The sequence below is a fragment of the Grus americana genome, chromosome 28, assembly GCF_028858705.1.
Source record: "Grus americana isolate bGruAme1 chromosome 28, bGruAme1.mat, whole genome shotgun sequence".
NCBI classification, from domain to species: Eukaryota; Metazoa; Chordata; class Aves; order Gruiformes; family Gruidae; genus Grus; species Grus americana.
In genome coordinates this window covers 2,402,316-2,425,130 of record NC_072879.1, presented here as the reverse complement: position 1 = coordinate 2,425,130, position 22,815 = coordinate 2,402,316, and the positions used below count along the sequence as shown (strand labels likewise).

The window sequence follows — 22,815 nt, the reverse complement described above, 5'->3', positions numbered from 1 at the left end:
AGTTGGACGTTTGGAAACAATTTGTGCACAGGTCACTGAGAAAACTGTGGTTCAGTCCATATTTCAGCCAAGGACTTGCTGATTAGAGTCATGTAAATTAAGGTGGTTGCTTGTAAACTGAAGGGAGAAGAGAGACTGAAGTGACCCCACAAATGTGTATATATGGATTTTGGTTTGTGTTAGGCTTTGAGGTGCTCTGACAGACGTGCAACTCATCCAGCTGGAGATGAGGATAGAAGTTTCCCATCTGAACTTAGTTCCATAAATTACTCCAGAATTTTTGCAAGCTGTTTTCTGACTCATCCGCCTGGAGAATATGTATCTGCTCAGTCCTACTGACATCTTTCTCTTCCTCTTCCCTGCAGTGACAGGAGAATCTCCTCCCAGCTTATCAAAAGAACTGACCAGCTCTTTGGCAGGAGTGGGAGACGTCAGCTTTGACACGGATTCCCAGTTCCCTCTGGATGAACTCAAAATTGACCCTTTAACCTTGGATGGACTGCACATGCTGAACGACCCAGACATGGTCCTCACTGACCCCGCCACAGAGGACACGTTCAGGATGGACCGGCTGTGAAGCGTTGGACACCAGGAGCGTGGGAATGACGCTTGTTCCTGGCGCCCAGCCGAACTGGAGAGTCCGATGGGTCAGTCGTGTCAGAACAGGAGCTGCTGAGAGCGGTAGCTCTGTCCTGTACAACGTGTACAATGAGTAAAGCTTGTCGTTCTAAGCTTGCAGCGCTGCAGACCCCTACTCCCTGTCGCGCCGTATTTCACCCCTTTTTCCACTCATTGCCATTAATGAGTAAGGAGTTTCCATCAGCCTTTTCCTCTCCAGAGCCCCCCCTTCCCCCCCACCAAAGCTCCAGCGTTAAGTTGTCGATTTATCCTTTGCACTAGAAAGGGGGCGGTTTGGGGCAGGCGAGGCAGGTTCAGAGCTGAGGGTAAAGAGATTCTTTCTAATGTACCAAATTGTTGGCTGCTGTTTGAGACGGGGAGGGGGGAAGTGCAGATTACGGCTCCCCCTTTCCCCCCCTACACCGATTCGAAAGCAAATCTGTGTTGCCACCCTCCGGGAGGGGCTGGGGGAGCTTCGGCCGTTTTGACTCTGCTTTGTGACAGCTGCTTTGTAGAGTAAAACGCTTCTTCCTTTATGGATCTGCCGTGTTTGTTTTCAGGTTTTGGTTCCTTGACTGTCGTCCTGCACCCACTGCCCCTTCTCGTGCCCCGAGCAAACTCGCCCACTTGGCAAAGCAGAAAAAGCAGCCTGGCAGCCCAATGGCCTTTTGTAGCCAGCTAGTCAAAAAAGGCAACTGTAAACACTATTTTCAAAGCTTTTTTTTTTTTTTTTTAAATATATATGTAATATATATATTTATAAATATATGTATACATATATATATAGCATTTCTGAGCACACAAAAAAGTACTATAATTCATTACTTGATTAGCATGGAGGAAGGATCAGAACATTTTAAAGCAGCTAAAAGAATATAGGAGACTAACCTGCAGAGCATGTTTCTAATTTTCCTTTGTGAGAGATTCCTGGGCAACAGGAAGGGCATTTCTATAGCAATGCCTGGCTCAAATCATGATGACTATTTTTTATTTTTTATTCTTATTCATTACTTATTCTGTTACCATTATTTATGATCTTTTTGGTTGTGTTGGTTTTTTTTTTATTTAAGTATTTGGATATTAGGAAAGTAGCTAAACTACATACAGCCAATTGAAGCACTCTACATAATACTTGTACAGTACATCTTTTTTGTGTTTTTATTCCAGAAATATATTATATATATATTATATATATAGGTATTTTTAACTAACTGGAATTTTAAACAGATGTTGAGCGGAAGTAAGGAAGCCTAAGGCAAGTCTAGATGTTTTCCTTTTATATAGTCAAAATAGGGTGGCAGGAACTTAGATATTCCTTCTTTCACCCTGGGGAAAAAAATAGCTTGCTCCAGTGAATAGCACTGTACCCTCAAAAATGTTGAGATTCTGTTAAATTTATAATAGACTATTTCTGTTAGTCCTTGTTAATATTCTGCGCTGCAGTATAACGGACCGGTGAATGACACTTTATCAATGGCAAATTAAAAACCAACCCGACCCCAAACCACAGGCCGCCCATTGACTCCAAATGGGTGATGCCACCTACGTGTCATGGCTGGATTGATGATGGTTCCCAGATCTCTGGACTTGGGACTCTTCCCAAATTTAAAAAGGCGTTTAAAGATCGATCAAGAGCCCAACGGGCTTATTGTTAAACCGCTGCCTTCGTTACACTATAGTCTGCACAGTAACAGAACCTAGAAGTACCTGACCCTTCTCTTCAGTAGAAGTTACGAATTAATGTTTGAGTCTTATTAACAAATTAAAAGCGACGTTGCGCCTAACAGCCCGAACGTGAGCTGAACCACTACCTGCTAGAGGAAAGCATTTCCATGTGGTAGGGGTTGAACATCCACACCTATTTTTGTTCAATAGAGCCTCAATAAAAGAGCCGGTTGAGTTTTCATTTCAAGATGAGTTGTGTTTTGTTGATCCCCCCCTCCGGCATGGTAGTTCCACGTCTGCTCTTTCGACTTGGTCTGCATCAGCTGGATTTCTTTTTTCTCTAAAAACATGTCTGTTCTTTCTCAGACGTCATGACTTTCAACCAAAACCAAACCCAAATCCAACCTTCAGCACTTCTTCCCGTCCTGTTCCCCTCGAAAAAAAATTTTTTTTTTCCTTTTTCCTTGCTGTTTTCAGCAAGCGGTGATGAAGGTCGGCAGAGGAGCTGGCCTTCTCTTAATGAGTTATACTAGGTTTCTGTGTGCTTCCAGAAATCGGTGGGATGCCGTCCTGGGACTTGTGCAAACACTGCTGAGCAGAATCATTGTTGGGATCTCTCTAACCTGGGTGCGTGTTTGCTCACATTTGTGCCATTCGTTGACCATTTGCACTAAAAAATGTTGGGTTTTTTTTTCTTTCAATCTCTTAGCTGGCGTGTGTCTTTTTTGTTCCTTGCCACGCAACTGAAAGGTTATCCTGCATCTTTTTTGTGTGTGTCAGGATTTAAGCCTGATAGTATGTGTTAACTCCTGGTGTCTGCTTATTTCAGATTGCTAATGCTTTTTCAATTTAAGGAGGGAAAAAACCAAAACAAAGGTAGCTTCAGACAGGAGGATACCCTAAAAGAACGGGAGTAATTTGGGCATAGGGGACTCGGATCCTTTGCTTTGAAACAGCCACAGGTACAGTGTGAGTCGAATACGCTTCTTGCAGTTCACGTAGTTCCTTGATGGGATTTCTGCCTGTATTGCGCTCTTGTTCAACGTGTAAATTCTTGTTTGTGATTTATTTTTTTAAAACCAGAGTCACTTCCGAATGAAGCATCCAAGTAGGAGATGAGATTCCTCACTGGAGACTTTTACAGGGAGCTGTTGCTAAATGCTACCTTCTAATTTTTTTTAAACTACATGTGTATATAAGAGATCTTGTTTATTAGACTTGTAAGTAGACATTTAAAATGGCCTTAATTTAAGAAATAACATGTCTGGATGCAACTGTCAAAATTAGGGACCATCTAGTTGAGAGAAATCCAGGTTTTGTTCCTTTCGTGCGGGGCAAATGGAGAAGGGTGCTTTGGGAGTAGGAAGGAGGCGGATGAAGTCATCGTGGGAAGCAGATGACGGCTCTGGATGACAAGATGTGCTTCATCTCGTAAGCCCCGGTAGCGGGCAGGCAAAAGCTGCTTTTAGTCCCGACCCTTTGAGAACCGGAGCAGTTATTTCAACAGCTCTTGCATTTTGCTTCCCGGGGGGGCCGGTTTCTTGACAGCATCATGTAGGAGCTGAACAGTGAGAGGGATTTTTTTTTTTCCCCCTCTCCCCTTAAAATTTATGTTTTTGTAACGTTGTGTGTGCATAAGGCTGATTTTTTAAAGCAAAACCAATCTATTAAGTTGTCAGATCTAAGCGTGGAGCAGTTCCCCAGTGTTTTTGGAACAAGTAATCTGATTTCATTTGAAAATCTACTAGCGTTTTCATTTTAAATTGTGCACGTAAGGGCGAGAGCTGTCCGGAGCGGCTGGTCCTTCCCGTCCAGGGATGGACGAGGGCGGGAAGAAAAAAGATCACTAAAAAAAAAAAACCCAACCAACCAGAAGTAGTATTATTTATAACTTTTTCAGTTAAATGATGTTGAAACTGTCTGGTGTCTCAAAGGGTTACTGTCCAAACATACCTGCTGAGTGAACCCTACCCCTCCCTACATGTGTTTTTATATATATATATATATATACATTAAAAAAAAAAAAGTTCCCAAGCGAGACTGTTGCATCTGCCAATACAATGGGGAAATAATAGGAATAAACCTTCAGTCTGTAAAATACTGTGATTTTTCAAAAGCAAACCAGAACTCCGCTGTTGGTTGCAGCGCAGGCGGGCGGGAGGGGGGAGGCTCTTGTCATTGTACATAGTCTGCTGCATCCTTGGTCAAACGAACCCGCACGGGCCGAGTTCCGGTCCCTCTGCCGCATGCGTGACTGACCGCGGCAGCACCGAACCTGCTTCTGCATGTCAGTGAACACTTTGCCAGCGGTCTGTAACTGTGCAAAACCTTCCCTGTACAGAGAACCTTTGGGTTGTTTTTTTCCTTTTTATTTTTTTTTTTAAAAGAGGGAAAAAGGTTTCCAGAAAGAGGCTGCAAAATAATTTAAGAAATTGTTAATTATTTGTACATTTCACTACCTTATTTTAAGTTTAATTGGGTTTTCTTTAAACAAGTGTGCCTGAGAAAAACCCTGGCGCGAACCCATGCAACAAGAACGCTTATGGATGAAAAGAAAGCTGCCCTCTGAGTTTGCGTAAAAGCAGCATCTGATAACTGACAGAATTGCTTAAACTTCCCTCAAAAATAAGGTCTTGACTGTGCTTGTTTGTAAAAGCTTGGATTTCTGTAGAATTAATAATTAAGGCTTGAGATCTGTCCCTTAATGAGCATGGTACTCACCCTGGAAACCCCCTCTGTACAAGAAGGAAGAGGAAAGCCCCCTCGTCGTCCCGTAGGTTCCAATGTACGCTGTGCTTTCGGGGAAAAAAAAAAGGCAAAAAAAAAAAAAAAAAGCGTTTATTCCTCTGAAAAATGGAACCCCCGTCACTGTGATGGCAATGTGAAAGCGCAGGTAGCGTTTGTTACATGTGTCTGTTCTTTTTAAAAAACAAAAAAGCTAAAAAAAAACCAAAAACCAAAACCCAAACCAATTTGTAGTGTTCCTGTTCTTTGTATTTTTAGTTGCATATTATTTATACTGCGCAGTGTAGGCATGGATTGCATGTCAGTTTTCTATGCGGGCACCATGATGACATTATAACTGTGTATTATAAATCATTTTTACCTTTTTAAACAGAATCATTGTGTGGAATTTCTATACTGCAAAACAAAACACTACATTACGTACTATCTTCATTTGTGTTATTTATTTTATTATTTTGTTGGGGGGGAGGGGGGTGGTTTTACCTGTGGTGTATATTGCCTTATGTGGGCTTGACCAATTTTATCAAAATAAAGGCCTAAAGGGGTAAAATACGTTTACTGTTTTCTTCAGTAAATTGGCCCGTGGCTGCCGCAGAGGCAGCTGGGGAAAACTCTGCAGTAGAGAGCACGAAGGGAAGCAAATCCGTAGCGTAGAGGATCTGTGCAGAAAGAAAACGCGGCTGTGTAATTAATACATTAACTACAAGTAGGGAGGAGCTCGTCTGAGAGTGGTTTGAGTCTTACGTGGCAATCCGACATCGGTAATCGTGTAGCGAGTCTGAGGAACCTTGTCTGACCCTTGTGTGTCCCGATTTCTGTTAAACTCGACGCGGTCGCCGTCTTTTGGACCGGCCGTGGAAATTTCTTCTCACGCGACCTTACCCCAAACTAGTCCTGCGGTTCTGATCCTAACGTTGCCCACGCAGCAGCGCAGGTGCGTTTAGAAGACCCCCGCTGCTCTGTATCTGTCACAGGTTTTCTGCTTGGGAAACGGGAAGCATCAGTCCGAGCGCTGCAGGTTTCTGAAGGTAACGAGGCCAAAGAGAAAAGAGCAAGAACAGGCGCCTGCACCCCTTTCCTCCGGTTCAGATGCCGCGCGGCCACTGGGGGAACGTCCCTGGCGCCGTGATTCTGGTTGTCCCTGGTACTTTGAGTTCCCACCTGCAGTTTGGTGCTCAGAGTCGGTGCAGATCCTTCGCCCCTCGGGTTTCAAATAGAGCGAACCTCTTCTGCCTCCCTGTTTTTTGTCTGGGAACAGCGTCGCGGTGACGCGCTTCGCACGTGTCGGTGCGGGACCGCGGGGCCGTGCTGGCGGCGGGTGCCGTGTGTCGGTGGGGAGAAGCGGGTGGCTCTGGCGGTTGGGTTCTGGGAAGGACGGTGCCGTCGCATCGGCAGTGGGGCGGCTGCTTTTCCTCCCTGCTTGGATTCCGACCCCGGCTGCCTCCTCGTAACCAGCTCAACCTGCCGCTGCTTTAAGGCTGCACGTGTCGTAACAGCAGTGAGCAGGGAAACGCCTAAATAACACTTGTTTTGGTTTATCTTTGTTCTTTTTACTTTAAATTTGGCTGTTAAGTAGCTACAGGAGAATAAAGCAAATGCTACATGTTGAATTTTCTGATGTACGTTTTCTGCTTGCTGGAGAATCACAGCGATCTCATGTTGGTGTTTTCCGGTGTGTACAAAGGTCCCGTTTTGTTGATTGTGTTTCGGTTTAGTATATTGGTTCAGCTTCAAGGCAACATAATTCAGGGCAGAAAACCCACATGGCAGAAACACCTTTTTTTTTTTTTTTTTTTTTTTTAAGAGACAAAGGGAAAACCGCTGACAGTTCTCGACGTTTGCTGTCACCGTAGGCCTGGTGGACCTTGGTAGCAGATTACCAAGAGCAGTTCGGCTGTCAGCAGCTGATGGCTGTTGATTTGTTCAGGGAAGAGCAGTAAACCTACCAGCGGAAAAACTACTCATAGGATTTGCGGGAGCCGCGTACAGGACTGCACAGGATTAGGGATAAATTGCATTTTCTTGCCAACCTCGGCCCTTCGGTTTTTAGGAAACTGGGATCTGCCATTGCAGGCGGGCACATGGTGCAGAGGTCTGGTTTGGAATGAGGACGTGCTGATGTTTAATTTGTCGCTGGCTCTAGTCTCCTTTTATTAAAGGAGCTTGAAATTCAAAATAACTTGAGTGGTCAGTCCGCTTAGCGGGGATGTTAATGACCCGTTTCCACCGGCTGCGCTGCAAACTGACCGTTCTGTCTGTCTGCAGAAGGGACGGCATTTCCCGAGCTGCTGTAAGGATTCCTCCTCTTCAACAGATCGATTTTCAATAAGGACGGTGCTTTTCCTGCGTTAGTGTAAACCTGAGCTTGAGGTTTGCTTTAATTGCAGTTTTAGTAAGACCTGAGCTACCTTTGGACTAGCGTGCTGGTAACGGTGTGGTAGAAACTTCTCAAGGAGGGAACTTAATCTGGGTTAAGGCTGGGAGCTCAGGCAGCCCTGCCCTGGCTTTGAGTGACCAGGTGTCTTTGCGTTAGCACGGCTTCTGTCGGTCTTAAAATTGTTGGGTTTTAATCTATGTTGGATCGAGTTCTTGGTTTATAGTATTTTTCTTCGTTTTGTGCAGTGGATGAGTCAGAACGAAGCGGGCCTCCCTACGCTGGGAACCGGTGGGTGTTGAACATGCTGGCAGATGGCAGTTGCTGTCGGATGGTATTTGACTCTTCTGCTCAATGTTTTCAAAACCCCGAGAGGCCGAGGGACACACACACAGTTAAACAACGCGAATGCACCTTGATTTCATCTCCCGGGCTGCCTTAGACATGAGAGAATCCTTCGATAAATAAATCTCGCTTTTGTCATTTGCAGGGGGCTGAACCTTCTGCTAGAGCAGAACTGCTCACGTATGTTAAATGTCTCCGGAGCCGGTGTTTACCCCTTCCTTTGGGAGACGCTGCCGGGATCGATCCGTGTCGCGGCACGTTGAGGCTGCTGGTCTCTGGTTCTCTGGTGGAACCGCTGCGTGACAGCACATAGATGGGATGTAAATTTGCCAGGCTATAAGCTCTGATTCATTCCGGTTTTCTGTAGTGAATATGGTTACAACCTCCTGCAGAGAAGGCTTTAACGTCTGGCGAAGGGCGCCCTGTGCTGCAAGTAAGCTGAGAGGTTTTTAATTGCGGTTGAGATTTTTAACTAGGAAGATGCAGAGTTACAGGGAAATGTGTATTCTCCCCCAGGAGCGTTATTGTCTACCAGATGCAAATTTTGCTAAATCTTTAAGGATTAGCGTGAGACCTGTGCAGATTCATCCGCCTTTTGGTTCTTTCCTTCAGTGTGCAATAGGAGTTTTTCCCTCAATAAGCTTAAATTGTCAGAACTGAGTTAACAGTGAAGGGAAGCCTTGGGTGAGGCCCCAGCTGGCGGTAAGAGGTTTATGTTTGTAGTGAATCTCGAGTAAATCTGTGAAAGCAGGGCAGGACTTTGGGTGCGGAGGCGGTTGTCTGGGATCCTCTAAAGAGCAAAGTAGGAGGTGATGTCCCGGGAGAGCGCCGTGCGCGCGCTGTGGGCTCTCAGGAGAGACTTCTGCTTGTGCCGTATCTCACTCGGCCTCGGAGCTGCTGTATCTGTGCAGTGAAATGTAAAGTTCATTTCTATGGATTATTCAATCCAGCTTTTTTATACCGCGGTTTAGGAAAAAAAGGGATGAAAGGTCTCCATTTATACATCTAATTTAAGAACTGGTTCCTGCAACTGGAGTAGTGGAGTTGTCAGCATTTCCTTCAGAAATTCTACAGGCTTAAACTTGCTCATAGAAACCGAGTTGAATTATACCATGCGAAGGGCCGTTTTTTAATTCAACAAAATCTGCTCTGGCTGTTTGTCCAGTCAGAAAAGTGAGCGGTTCTCCAATACCCGTGCTAATGTCTCATGTCATGAGTCTCTGTTTGAAAGGAAAATGTGAAACTCGACTTAGGTTGGGAATTTCTAAGAATTAAAGATCGAGATGATAAATAGGTAAAGCTTCCGTTCTTGCAAAGTAGATGGTGAATATAAAAGTTATAATATTTATGGGGCAAAATGTTGGGGGGGTATAGGGCTTGCTTAAACAAAACGTTCTTACTGGATCCTGAATATTCATGGCATGAGCATCGACGCAGTCGGAAGGTAACTGTGTGTATAAATGTACCACATACGTGTCCGCCGGTCTTCAGTCAGCATTATACAGCGTAGTAATTAAAATGTTGTATTTCAGTCAGCTGTTAACTAATAAGACAGTAGATATTGAGGTTTGATTTTGGGGAGGAATTAGAACTTTTAGATACTTTTTCTTCTGACCCTAACGGAGCCCCCACCTGTGGAAGGATTCCTTGTAGATGTGGTGGAAGTTATTAGTATTAGTAGTCATGAAGGGAAAGTTTGATTTTAATAAAACTAAATACAGCTGCTTTTGGCAGCTTCTCTCACAGACTGGCAGCTAAAAACAACTTTATGTAGTTCATTGAGCTTGGGGAAAAATGTCAGATTTATGCATTTTCAGAGACAGTATAATACACTGTTCTTTACAAGCTAAACTTTTTCTATTAAACTAATTTGTGGATTATTTCACTGATATATGCAATCCTATATTCAGCTACAGCGTTGGTGGCACAGGAACTCTGGAAAAGTTGTCCCTGCGACATAAAAGTTTTATTTATTGTGTTTTTCTATAGGTAAAGTGGAAAACTGAAGTTGGCTTTAAGTGTTTGCAATCTGAGAAATGATGTGAAAAAGCAGCTCAACTCAATGTACATTCTTTTCAATCTTTTCTTTTTTGTGTGAAGGCTTTTGTCTTTGTATCTTTGCATTATTTGTAAATGAAATGTAATAAAAGTTCAAATGTTTTTGTCTCTGGCTGCTTAGCTTTTTCTTAGTTTCGTTTGTTTGTTTGCTTTTCAACCAAGGGGTTTCTGTGCTGAAATATTGGTGTTTTCAACGGTCGTGTTTATAAAAAAAAAAAAGAGCTAAATCAAATTATTTTGGCTAGCTGGCTTCTTACAGCTATGAAAACTGAACTCTTACTCTTCAAGAGGAAACTGCAGACTGATCTCAAATGCAAAGCATTGTGCTGAGTCTTGAAATGAAGACCATCTCCAGACGCAGCCCCTGAGCTCTGAGGTCTCCTGGTGATGGTGTGATGACTTGTCTCTGCTTTTCTCCAGTCAGAGCCTCCGTCCCGTTTCTGGACTGCGGCAGAGCTCTGGAGCTTTCGGGGTAAGGAGAGTCTGTCTGAGTTGTTGGAGTTTTGAAAGAGAAAATGAGTGTGTAAATGTCGGGACTTGCCTGATGAGGTTGTCATACGTGCGTGCTTCAACGACTGGGTGGAGCTTTCAGCACAGTAAATCTTGACATTAGGTTGGTCGTCGAGGTAAGTGGAGCCAGGGAGGAAAAACGTTTTACGGTACGAAGGCAGCCGGGACAGGAGGACCAACCCCCTCAGCTTGAGCAGTTGTTTCATCACTCTTTTGAATGGCATTCATTTTTTTCTGATAGTTTTATGCTTGTCTATGGGAAAGCTTCATCTGCGATTGGTATTCTGACCTGAGGGACGGGGTGCTGAGGGGGAAAGCTGTCCTTCTGCTGGAATATTTTGGGGGAAGCGTAGCTAAGTGGGTCCGCAGCAAGGCCGAGTGAGTGCACCTGACTTTTTGGTGACCAGTGTAAGTGAAAGGTGGTTCATTTCTGCTCTCAGCTTGGGAATGCTCCGTCTCTGGCCATATCCGCTCTGGAATCAGTTTCTTAGAAGCTATATAATGTCCCTTCAGCACGTAAAGCCATTTTGTGTAGCTGTTGTACTTGGGACTACCTCATCTGTTGGGGAAAGAGAATGGTGAATGGAGATGTTCTCTGTGCTGTGATCAGCAAATGAACCATCTCTAAACATGCCCATTAGCAAAACTAGTGTTCTCTTGGCAGAGCTCTGCTTACGCTGTTGCCTCTGGAACGTGAAATTCAAATGCGCGTAGCTGTGGAGACCTGTGCTTGGTATAAAGTGCAGCATTTGCTGTCAGCTTTCCAAGAGGAGAGGGGAAGCTGTGTTCGCACCTTGCTTGTTTGGTAACGGTGCACAGAAGCAGCACATCCAGTGTATGGTCTGTAGCATACGGCCTCAGTCTGGAGTGGAACTCCAAACTAGCTTGCAAAGCTGCACTGCTCAGGATTCGCCAGGAACTGCCTTTCTGATGAAACCATGAGCAAGTCTCCTGAAACCATGAGCAAGTTTCAGTATAATTAACATGAACTGCTTACCTGAAGCATCTTGCAAAATCTGGCTTTTATTACCTCTTTAGGCAGACTGGCATGCTGCTAGGTTATCATTTACCTGGAAAAGACTGGGCATTACAGGGGCGCAGGGTTTCAGACTTTCCAGATTACTGACTACGGAGGCCCTTTGTGAGTGGCCGCTGTTCCCAGCTCAGGTGAGCACCCCTGATACTACCAGCTTCAGTTTTCACAGTTCCCCGACTGTCCGTGGGGGTCCTGGCATGGTGTCATAAGACAAATCAAGCTCAAAGCCTTCATTTATCGTTCTAAAATGAACTGCTGCTTACAGGAACCAGGTAGGACAGTCTAACTAGAGGAAGGTTCTTGAATGAAAAAGTGGCCCTGTGCATTTGTACTGCTAACAAAATTAGGAATTCAGTTGAGGGCTCTCTAGCAGTGCTATTGCTTTCAGCTTTTGAGGGTTTCTCTGTTACACATTTGTATTGGAAAAGTTTCAGAAGAGGAAAAAGCAACATGCACGAGACCATGGAGAAGTCTAGTATTTATTATCCAACATTCCAAGTATTTATTATCCAAAATTCCAGAACAAAGATACTCTCCTTAAAGTGCTTTTTTTTTTTTCTTTTAAATGTTTTGTGAGCAACTTGTACATAGGCTGCTCTCTGTGTCCTTTTCAGACTAGTGCTGGGTTTGCTTTGCAGTAGGTCTTGAAAAGGAGAACAACATTCACACTTGAGAGCCTTTGAGTAGGGAAAAGATTCCTGGGACTCATCCATGCTAAACTTACTCGAACAATTCCAGCTACTGCAGGTAGCTTCTCAGCACATCCTTTTCCATCTAGTGTAGAGAACTAGTGTTTACAGCAGCACAGGCTTCTGTTCATGCTCACTGTCTACACCTCTGCCGTTCCAATAGCATTTAAAGAAAGTTGCTGTTGTAGAAAAGATGCCAGATAATGCATTGAGAGTCGGTGCTGTGCGGAGTGCAGTGGTACGTTACTTACAGTTCTTTATACCAGAACAATAGTGGGGCAGCTGAGCACGTTTTTTTTTTAAAGCAAGTTTGGCTGGACAGACGTTTGAAGCGGAGGTTAGTCTTGCTGAACTCTAAATGTTTCATAGTCTTCTGGAATGGTGTCTGAGGAGGATGAGATTAAAGCAAATACAAATTAGGAGTAGAACCCAAAATAAAAAATAGAATAAGCTACTGCATGACATCCTATTACAGCTGTACGTGTAAGCCAGCCAAGAACAAATTAACATCTTGAAAGCAAAATGGCAAAAATGTCTGTATTTGACTTTCAAAACTAACTCACCATTGCAGCGATAACGCAGGTTTGACCAAATAATGTTCTCTTGGGAGAAGCAGAAGACTCCCAGGCGTCCTCCTCGCATAGTTGTATCAAGGACCACTCCAGTGTCTGCTACTAGTTCAGGGCCTTCGTAGAAGCGAGCTCTAGGAGAGAATAAGCGTGTGTAGGACAAGAACGTGAGAGTGATACACCCTTGTAGAAATTGTTCCCGTGTCGGACGCTCTCCCTCCTCTTTACTACAGAGATGCTGCTTTTATGTGTTAAACTTCCACTCAACCGTGCAAAGGAAATTGTAACCCCCTCACCTGATGTACCCAACTTGAGGCCGATGCTGCAGGAACCAGCGGTAAGATGTCTTGTCCTTCCAGCCAGAATTGCGAGGGTCCTTCCACAGCAGTTTGACCTGGTCTGTGGTGTCTCCGGTGTGCCAGAGAGAATTCCGGAGATACTCACCTGGGCCTGTTTTAGACTTCACTGCCTGCAACAGAGAAGAGACTGGTAAAATGTGTGGATAAAGGATTGATTGAGTGTAGCTGCTTGCCCCACGGTATGTCTCCCAGCAGCACAGCTAAGGAAAAGGCAAAAATCCACAACTGAACTCTTTTTTCAATGGCGGTTTTACCTTCAGTTGAATTCCTGGTTCTGCTACTGCTCGGAAGGGGTTTGCCTGCCAGTATGTCTGTTCCATCTGCTTCCACATGACCACGTAAAAGCTGGAGCTGTCCTGGTAGCCAAATATGAAGCCAGCATAATCATCATCTGTGACAGTGTTGACGTGGAATGTGCCCTCAAAGTCCACTCCATTGAATGCCGTGTAACCTGTAATAGGTAGGAAAACAATTATCTGTATTTTTGAGACAAAATGTAGATCCATTTCTTTCTAGATTCATCTGGGGTAAGTGGATTTTGCTAAGCCAAATCTGAAGACACTGCCTACTACAGAAAATTATTTTCCCAAGAGGTGGATGGAATCATTAAGTAGTGTCTGAAATACTTGTAAAAGCTGCACTGAGAAGTATGCAGTTAAGGAGTGGTGATTTTCCAATAGGACAAAAAAAAGTGCCTCACCTACAGCCAGGCCAGGGTCGCTGTTCATGGTCTGGACAATTTCCATGCCCTGAGAAAGATGAATGTTGCCTCATTAGTAAATTTGTTCCAAACGCACTAACTTTACTGTTGTTAAGCGATCAGGAGAGAGGTACACCAGGACTCCAGGATTAGGACAGTGTTGAACAGTACCATTAAGCCTGCAAAGTCTTTTAATGAAAACTGCATCTAGTTTGGTACAGGCCTGTTCCTACTGACTCACTAGCCCGTTCTGGAGCAGCATCCTACCTGGTTGAGGACAATCCAGTTGGGGTCAATCTGTGCGTCACCCTCAGGGTCCAATACAACCGTCTGGAAAGCCCTGAAGTCTGTTAGTGTCACTTCTGCGTTCTCTGGGCACACATCAATTCTGTCAATCACCATGTCTCTGTCAAAGTCATCTTCACAAAGGTTTCCCACACCGTCACCTGAGAGTGTGAAGGGAGAAAAGGAGTAACGAGCTTTCATCAATTTCTCCTACCCCTTGCACCTGAGGTTTACTTGCCCAGCTTTTGGCTAGCACCATTTAAGGCAGCTACATCTATGCAAAGTTAAGAGGTGTTCAGAGCACTGGTACGCTCTTCCTTTAAGACAGCTGCAAAGAAACCCTGAGGCTTCTGCTTGCAGAGATGCTCTGAACAGAAGAAACGCCTCACATTGTAGATACTGCTGGAGGAGAAATTTTCCCAAATAAGATCCTGATGTCACCGTTACTGGAGATCTGAAAATGATGTCAGACTGTCTCAAGTCAGTACTGAGGCGATCTTGTTTCCTGTTTGTCTCTAGAGGGCAAACTGACAGGCATTGGTGCCCAGGAATGGAAGACCCCCAAGCAGAGCTAATGTGCAGCCATTTCCCTTACCATCTGAGTCTTCTTGGCCAGGGTTAGGGACAAGCCGACAGTTGTCAGGGCCTGGAGGTTTCTCATCTGGAATCCCGTCATCATCGTCGTCATCGTCACATTCATCTCCCAGCCCATCATTGTCTGTGTCCACCTGGGAGCTGTTGGGCACTGATGGGCAGTTATCCCGTGTGTCTTGGTGGCCATCCCCATCACTGATGGAGAAAATTGCAGGTAAAGATTATCCACTGACGTGCTTTTAAAATACGCACGCAACGCCTTTCTAGGAGCTGGGATCCTTGACAAAATAGCAGAAGTTGGTGATTTTAGCTTTGTAAATTCTTAAGCTATTAGTTACACCAACAGTAGATCAGAAATATTCCAGCTGTAGTGTATGAACAAATCTGTAAGTGGTAGCTAATGATGAGCAAGCCTGCTGTCAGCGAGCGTACATCCGTCCGCTAGCCTTTGGGCTATGCTTCCGCTGGCAAGTTTTTTTTGAGGTTTGAAGAAAATTCCACCTCCCTTAATATGTCTTTTTATTGGGTAAGGCAAAGCCAGGTTGTCAGGGAGGTGCCAATGCTTGCCTTTTTCCCTCTCCATCCCCAAGATTTCATGCAACCTAAGTATAATTTTTGCAGCAAGCTCTCACCTGTCCTGGTTGGTGTCACAGACATCTCCCACTAGATCATGATCGGTGTCTTTCTAGTAAAATAAAGCGATAACCATTTAAACTTTGCATAGATCAACAGGAGAATTAGGCAATAAAGAGAACAATGGGAGGTGTTAGCCTCAGTGCTGTGGTCATTCTGACTGAAACCAGAGCTGACAACGGTGGGAGAGTTCCTTCTGCAGTATTTGCAAGTTGCCGTGCTGAATTCAAGCAGCGCTATTTCTAAACACAGATGAAGAAGGTGGGAAGAAAGAAGTCCAGAGTGCAACGCTTCCTCTCTGACTTACTCTTCTGTACCCCAGGACGTTTGATCTCGAGGGGCTATACTTTTGTAGGGCAGGATGGCAGCTAAAATTTGCAAGCAGTAGTGTTGGTGAGTTACCAGGTATTCGCACCTTAGGCAGGTGACACGAGCACTGTCTTGAGGAAGAAAAATGAACCCGTAGGACTGCAAAATTGGGAGTGCTCACTTACCTGGTCTGGGTTACTGACTGTTGGGCAGCTGTCACACACATCTCCTACTCCATCACCATCACCATCTTTCTGATCAGGGTTAGGAACTCTCTTACAGTTGTCCATTTGGTTTTTGATCCCTGTAAAAGATGCAAAGTGGACCTATCAAGGCAACAGGGCTATTAAGGTCTATGCAGCAAGATCTCTTTTAGATGTAGAGATGGCAAAAAACCTAGGACAGCTGAATTCATGTAGTAAAGCAACAATTTCAATTTTCGTGTACATTTTGCAAACTTTTAATTTAAGTTACATCCTAGTAGCTATAGAGGATGGAAGAGATCAGCAGCAACAGATCTTAAAACATACTCCAGACTGCATCATCGGCTATTGCCCATGAACCTGAGAGGAACTGTCCTTAACCGCATTCCTTACAGAAAGCTAAAGAACTGAAGCCCATGTCTCCAAACTGACATCATATCTGTGCAGGAGTGAGTGGCCAAGAGGATGAAGATGAAGCTGTCTGCGGTTCCTTAAACCATGACAGAGTCTTTTTCCTCTAAAGTAGACGTCTATACAATTATAAAATAAGTCAAGGTTAATCTTGGCTACTTGACATGGAAGATTTAGACAGTGCCTTTTCAAGGTCTGAGACAGGACAGGAACAATCTCTAATTGGCAACCTGTATGACTTCACTTCCCACTTCTCTGTATTTACCTACTACACCAGCAAATCATGCCAGCAGGGAGCTACTTGGCAGGATGTAGCCAGACCCAAACAGCGCTAGATGCACTGGAAATACTCTGTAAATAAGTATGTCTCGGGCCAGCAGCAGTTGCGATTTCTGGCTTTTGAAAGCAGGCTTTGTGCATATACAGCACCATTAGCACACAGACTGTTTCTAAAGCCAGCCAGGTTTTTTCCCCCAGAAGACAGCCCTGACACATACTGCCTTGAGCCAGCAGCTGCTAACAACTTGGATATTCCCGTACTTCTTCATAAGTTTAAACTGCAGCACAAAGTAGTGTCCTTGTCTGGCCTGAGATCAGTTTGTCTGTCTTGTCCGACACAGGTTTGGTGTGATTGCGCATAGCAAGAGTGTTAATAAAAATTGTTAGCACTATCCTGAAGATAGATCTTTAAACCCTGTGAGAGCTGAACTGTGAAGGATGCTGGCTTGACTGCTCATCTTTGCATCTTAAGAACTGAGCTGTGCTTCAGCTCATCAGAAATCAGTTCTACTCCTGTAGAGCTCAAGCCTTTGAAGGCTGGTACGTGCCATGAAGATCTCTACCTGCATGCTGAAGAGCTTTCTAGTTCTTAGCTCAGTGTACATGCACCTCTCTGAGGATGCTCTTACCATCTCCATCCATGTCATCATCACACTCATCACCCTTCCCATCGCCATCAATGTCCCGTTGATCGTTGTTCTTCACTTGGCGACAGTTGTCACAGGCATCACCAAAGTTATCCTTGTCTGCATTGCGCTGGTCTGCATTGCGTGTGTACATGCAGTTGTCCTGTGGGAGAGAGGGACTGGCTGAGGGGAAATGTTTGGCACTGAGCGTGCAAGGAAAGCAAAAGTTCTGAGGTGTGTGACCAGCTGCTCTGAGAAGCCCAGCAGCCTGTCTGCAGCCAGTCTTGGTTTCCTCTGTTCCACCTAGTCACTGCCTGTTCAGGGAATACCAGTAGCACCTGAAAATATCGCCAAACAGCACTTGACCGAGAGAGAGAGAGAAGAGAGAGAGAGAGAGACTCCCTAACTCTCAGGGGACCGTGACTTGTAAAGTCCCTTCAGTGTCATGATGCTCTCTCCTGGCTGCTCGTTTTTAGAGTCCTTCAGACCATCCAGATTAAACAGAAATATTGCATGCTGTGATCTGCAGGTTCTCTAAATTCATACTAAAGGTGTAGGCAGTTGCTTTGCAGGACCTCTGGGTACATTTAAGTATGGCAGGGCTTGAGCATTAGAATTCAAACCTCAGAATTTAATATTCCATCTCCATCAGCATCATCATCACAAGCATCTCCAATTCCATCTCTGTCTGCATCCTCCTGGCCAGAGTTGGGGACAGTCATGCAGTTATCCTGAAAGGAAAGCAACAAAGGGCCTGTTAGCAAGATCTGCGTGTCATTTAGTCAGAGTTCTGAAGGTTGGCCAGGGTCTCACCAGCGCCCAAGGCCTGCCCTCAGATCAGAATTGCCCGGTTCCGGTTAGGCATTCCTCTGACGTACTGTTTCCAGCTAAACATGAGACAACTGCATCTTACCTTGCGGCATTTTTTGTCCGAGCAGCGTTGCTTCTCATCAGGGACTCCATCAATGTCCGTGTCCTTCCCACAGACATAGCCGTTCCCTGCCCACCCCACAAGGCACTGGAAGACAGCAGATGATAAACAAAATGAGGCTGCCAGTGAGTCCCCCAATGGCCGTATGCCTCCAAAACTGAAGGCTTTACGTGACAACCAGCACAAAACATTGCAAACCCAGGTACACAACACTCTACAGGAAAAATATTGTCTGGACAAACAGTTGTGCTGTAAATAGTCTTTTAAATAGCTCAGACACAAGCTCTCTGCTTGTTCCTGACATTATAAAGACAGATACAGCAGCAAAACTTTTTGGCTCCAGCTGGTTGCTGAACAGTGCTTCTCCCTGCTCAGCTGCATATAATGTTCCATGACTGACAAATTTGTAGTGCTTCAGGCAAAAAAAACCCCAAACAACCAACAGTGGATCTGAGGTGCCAGGAGCAGTCCACTTCTCCAGAGAGCACTGAAAGAGATGCTGCTGTAGCTCAGGTGTTAATGGAGAGCAAGTCTGTGTCGGGAAGGCATGCTCTCCAGGAGAGGGCAGTGGCAGACCCAGGAGAGCAAGCACAGTGCAAAGTGAGCAGGCAGACCCCAGTCGCAGGGAGGTTTGGACCTTACCACGCAGGAGATGGACCCGTCGCGCTCCACGATGCACTGTGCTTTCTCGTGGCATGGACTAATTTCACCATTAGGGCAGCGTCTCACTGTCTGGCTCTTGCAGCCAGTGACTTGATCCCCAACAAAGCCAGGTTTACAAGCCCCGCACTTGTAGGATCCCTGCAAGAAAAAACAATAGGGGATTAACTACTACATGAGTCTTGGCAAACTTCTGCTGTAACCTTCCTCAGCAGCTGGACTGGCATGGCTAACAGAGGCCCCAGAGCCTGGGGAAGAGAGATCCACATGAGGCTTTCCAGTAATATTTACCCGTGTATTGATGCAGATGGAGTTTGGGACACAGTTTCTGGCAGCACCTGTTTCACATTCATTGATGTCAGTACAAACCTGCCCAGGAGGAACAAAATAGACATTAACTTCACTCTTAAGCAGATACCACATCAGATTACAGAATTAGGGCATTGCTAGATGCAGAAGCAAAGCCCCTGACACACCTTACTAGGACCCACAGCTCAAAGTTTTCCTTCAGACAAGCTTGAGCCAGATCCCAGCAACACTCCTGACCCCAGGCAAGCTGTTCACCCTCTACAGTGTCACCAGAGCTTTTAGCCTGGCAAAATAGCTTAGCTCTGAGCTGAGCTGTCAGAGTATCTCCTTACTGTAAAAGGATAGAAGAGAGTCAATGGAGCAAGAAGGTCAAAGACTGTGTCCTGTGACCACCTAGCAGCTCTCTAAATAACACAAACCACATGCCATTCCTGCTTTTGGCAATATATTCTTATAAACCATACTAGGACTAGGTGGTGTGGGGTTTTTTTTTTTAAACTTTAATCTGTCTATAGCTGTCAGGGAAGCAGGGGGGGCAGTAGCTGCATCAACTCTTCTGTGTCCTAGTATGAAGGTATGAAGGATTCCCCAGGCTGGCTTCACAGGCACAAAGGGGTCAGAGACATAACATTCTGTCCAGCATAAATTCAGCAGAGGTAAGGTCTTGGAGTGGAGGTTGCTATGCTGTTGATGTGCTAGGACATCCTTGGCAAATCTCTCCTCTCACTGCCTCAGTCTTCCCACCAATACAATGCAGTCATCTCATATTTCCCTCCCATTTCTTTGAGGGTTCCAAGACCTTTGAATTACAATTACTGAGGGGAAAGAGTTAATCTGAAGGAGACAGAAAAGTTTCTGGGCCTTACCTGTTTGTTGGCCCTGGCATAAGCTAGTCCAACCCCTTCGACCATTTGCCCAGTGAAGCCGGGAGGGCAGGGATCACAGTGAAAGCCAGGGACGGTGTTAATGCACTGGACCTTTGGAAAGCAGGGGTTTGCGTTGCACTGTAAACAAGAAAGAGGTTATGCAGAACCGTGAGGCAGGCTTGCTCATTCGAGGCCAGCTGTGAAGGCAGCTCTCAAAGCAGGCCTTACTGGGTGAGATCCAGCTATTGTACTTTTTATTTTTAAAGAATAAACCAAAAATGCATAGAAGTTCCTGGCTTCCCTTGCAAGTGGAAAATGTAGCTTCCCCATCTCAGTTGTTCTCCCAAGTCCCAGTATGTGCAGACAAGTAAAACAAATCAACTTTCAGGACTAATTCTTCTTAGGTGACATCAATTGCCCAGGCAAAGAGCTGGCTTCACTTCACACTTTCCTTCCTGGCAGTCTCTGAATCCAGAGAACTGGATAATTTCTTACACTGGTTTTGAAAGACAAGAACAGTTGTTTGTTTACTACTCTGGGAAGCAATTGTCTTTCCAAAGTTGCTATTAATGCTTGCTTTGTTTTCTCTAACACTTCATTATTTTCCCTGAATTCTTACGCTCTGTACTGGCAAATGCATTACATTAATACAGTGATTCCCACATTTTGGTGGCTAATAAATTATCATCAATCTTAAAATGTCTCATTGACCCTTTCAACTTCAGCAGGGTTTTAAACTGAAACACTATCGAGGTGATATGGCTTTGCAAACCACTTACAGGTGCTCGGTGGACTAATCAGCAAGTACAGGACTACGGTTTGGGAACCACGGAACTAAGGAGTCTTATGGACACGCAACATTATTGGCAGAGTAAAGCTTTGCCTACACACAAGACAGTAAACTTGATGGAATGCCACAGTTTCTAAAAAACCCCAAATTAAACAGTATCTGCCTAGCAAGGTTTGATTTAAAGGCAGAAGTAAAGCAATACAAGTAGCATGGTAAGATTTATTGTATAAAGGACTATTCGGGTAGCATTTGATTCTGTTCCACACATAATAAATCTTATCTCTAACAACTCATCAGCCATTAGCTCAAAAGATTGTAAGACCAGAAGGGACTGTTCTCGTCTTCCAAACCCACCTTCCTGTGTGGTACAAACCCAAAGATTTATTTTGTTAGAGCCTGTGTATCTTTTAGAAAGAAGTGCCTAGCTAGACTGTATATAAAACTAACATGCAACAGAGCTTAAGGGAGGGTGAGATACAGACTTCTTCCAGTGAAATTATGTTTCTGTTGAACTTCAGCTCCTAGGGGAATTGCAAGACTTTTTTTTACAACCACAAGACAAACCCACGACAGTCCAAGAAAAGCGAGCCAGTTTTGTAACTTCCAGCCTGTCCTACTTGTTTTTTACCTCATTGATATCTGTGCAATGGGACCCATTGCCTGAATAGCCTGGGGGACAGGGTCCGCAGCGGAAGCCAGTGCCAGTCTCAGTGCAGGCCACACCAGGGAAGCAGGAGTTTGGGAGGCATCTGTTAAACTGTGTCACGGTGATGACAGGGCCTGTCGCCTCGGTGTGCATGCCTAGAGGACAAGAGGAACATTAAGAACAGAGCTGTCGCTGCCACAGACTATCATCAGGCGGTCCCGTCGGCTCAGAAGATAGCAGTGTGCTTCGATTTCCTTGCATCCTTTCTGAGGGTTGAGCAGTTGTAGCTCTATTTTGTAAATGGAGAAAAATGAAGCCAGAAGCAGCAGCTTGACAGATCTCTGAGTCAGACCAGACCAAAAAAAAAAACCCCATAAGAAACCCCACAAGTCTTAGCTCCCAGTCCAAAACTCTTGTCATGCTGCTCTCCTTGTTGGTGTAATGCCCTTGCTTTTGGAGTTCCACTGAGATCAGTTCTCTCCCTGGTTCCTCTACAACTACACCTCACTGATGGTATGGACTCAAGACACCTCACATAGCACAGGCTTAAATTTGGGAAGCATTGCAGAGGGCTGTCAGCCAAAACCTCCGCTGTAGAAGGCAGGAATGTTAAACAGGCCAGCTTGGTCTGTAGCGGGAATACACTTACATCAGGCTCAGTAAGGCTCTCATGCCATGATGTTATGCAAAACATGCTACCTGTTAGCTCCACAGGGCCAGGAAACCTCACTTTGTTCTGGTATGGCAGATGAGAAATCAATCTGTTATTTAGTCAGTCATCATTTCTAGGCTGGAATACAGCAATATGGTCTATCTAAGCATGAAGCGTGTGATGTGTAAGAAATTCTAACCCATATAAAATGCTACTGCAGTGCTATTCAGAAGCACTCTGTGCACATCAAGCCTGTGCCCACACTGCTGCACACCAGCTTCCCTTAAAGTTTTAGGCCAAATGCCAGGTTTTTGTCCTTATCCTCATGACTTGACACACAGCACAAGACAACTTGCAAAATTAATCTGGATGGGATGCAGAACTTCACTGAAGGCCAATTCAAGACTGTGAATAACCCCTCCCAGACACTAGATTTGTCACAAGTCTCCCACACCCACTAATCTAAGTGGCCAGGACACTTTTTGCTCCTGCTTTCTCCTGCTTAAATGCCCAATATAAGAAAAACCTGCAACAAAACAAAACCAACACTCTACCACCAGCAGCAAAACCTTCATGGCCTCCTCTCTTCATGCTTCTCTTTCTAAGAAATAATGAGAAGCACATGACTGCTGTGAGTCACGTTTTTCAGTGCATGACTAAAAAATGCTGAAATTCTACAGTAAGGAGCACAGGAGAAGAACACATATAAAGCAGAATGCAAGTGGGGAAGGCAGAAATCAAGTAACAGAGAGAAAGTTCAGGACAGTTTTATGAGCAAATTATTAAACAATTTCTGTGGATGAATGCATTTCTGTACTGCAGGTCCCAAAAGCTTTGGCTAATCTCTTTTCCAGCAGAAGTACAATCTCTCCAAATGCAGAAATGGTTATTGCTCCACCCTTTGAGTGTACTGGCAAATAATAAAGCATCTCCAAGAACGATGCTTTCTGAAA

The 22,815-nt window shown here is 44.8% G+C and overlaps 2 protein-coding genes across 11 annotated transcripts in view; one reads left to right on the top strand and one right to left on the bottom strand.

Annotated features, from left to right (window-relative positions):
* Positions 1 to 9,918, top strand: part of CRTC1 (CREB regulated transcription coactivator 1) — a 51,336-nt gene extending 41,418 nt beyond the window's left edge. For all 8 annotated transcript variants that reach the window (XM_054805334.1, XM_054805333.1, XM_054805330.1 and 5 more), the window contains one exon: positions 366 to 9,918. In XM_054805334.1, the coding sequence (XP_054661309.1) occupies positions 366 to 577 (212 nt within the window). In that variant the 3' untranslated portion in view covers positions 578 to 9,918. The remainder of the gene's footprint in view (positions 1 to 365) is intronic.
* Positions 9,919 to 11,814: 1,896 nt separating this feature from the next.
* COMP (cartilage oligomeric matrix protein) overlaps positions 11,815 to 22,815 on the bottom strand; it is a 37,849-nt gene continuing 26,848 nt past the window's right edge. For all 3 annotated transcript variants that reach the window (XM_054805778.1, XM_054805779.1, XM_054805781.1), the window contains 16 exons: positions 21,193 to 21,365; positions 19,775 to 19,912; positions 18,891 to 18,968; positions 18,582 to 18,740; positions 17,922 to 18,026; positions 17,632 to 17,739; positions 17,012 to 17,171; positions 15,675 to 15,793; positions 15,180 to 15,232; positions 14,549 to 14,742; positions 13,936 to 14,114; positions 13,669 to 13,717; positions 13,223 to 13,419; positions 12,906 to 13,078; positions 12,604 to 12,743; positions 11,815 to 12,425 (listed from right to left, as the gene is read on the bottom strand). In XM_054805778.1, the coding sequence (XP_054661753.1) occupies positions 12,379 to 12,425; positions 12,604 to 12,743; positions 12,906 to 13,078; positions 13,223 to 13,419; positions 13,669 to 13,717; positions 13,936 to 14,114; positions 14,549 to 14,742; positions 15,180 to 15,232; positions 15,675 to 15,793; positions 17,012 to 17,171; positions 17,632 to 17,739; positions 17,922 to 18,026; positions 18,582 to 18,740; positions 18,891 to 18,968; positions 19,775 to 19,912; positions 21,193 to 21,365 (2,072 nt within the window). In that variant the 3' untranslated portion in view covers positions 11,815 to 12,378. The remainder of the gene's footprint in view (positions 12,426 to 12,603; positions 12,744 to 12,905; positions 13,079 to 13,222; positions 13,420 to 13,668; positions 13,718 to 13,935; positions 14,115 to 14,548; positions 14,743 to 15,179; positions 15,233 to 15,674; positions 15,794 to 17,011; positions 17,172 to 17,631; positions 17,740 to 17,921; positions 18,027 to 18,581; positions 18,741 to 18,890; positions 18,969 to 19,774; positions 19,913 to 21,192; positions 21,366 to 22,815) is intronic.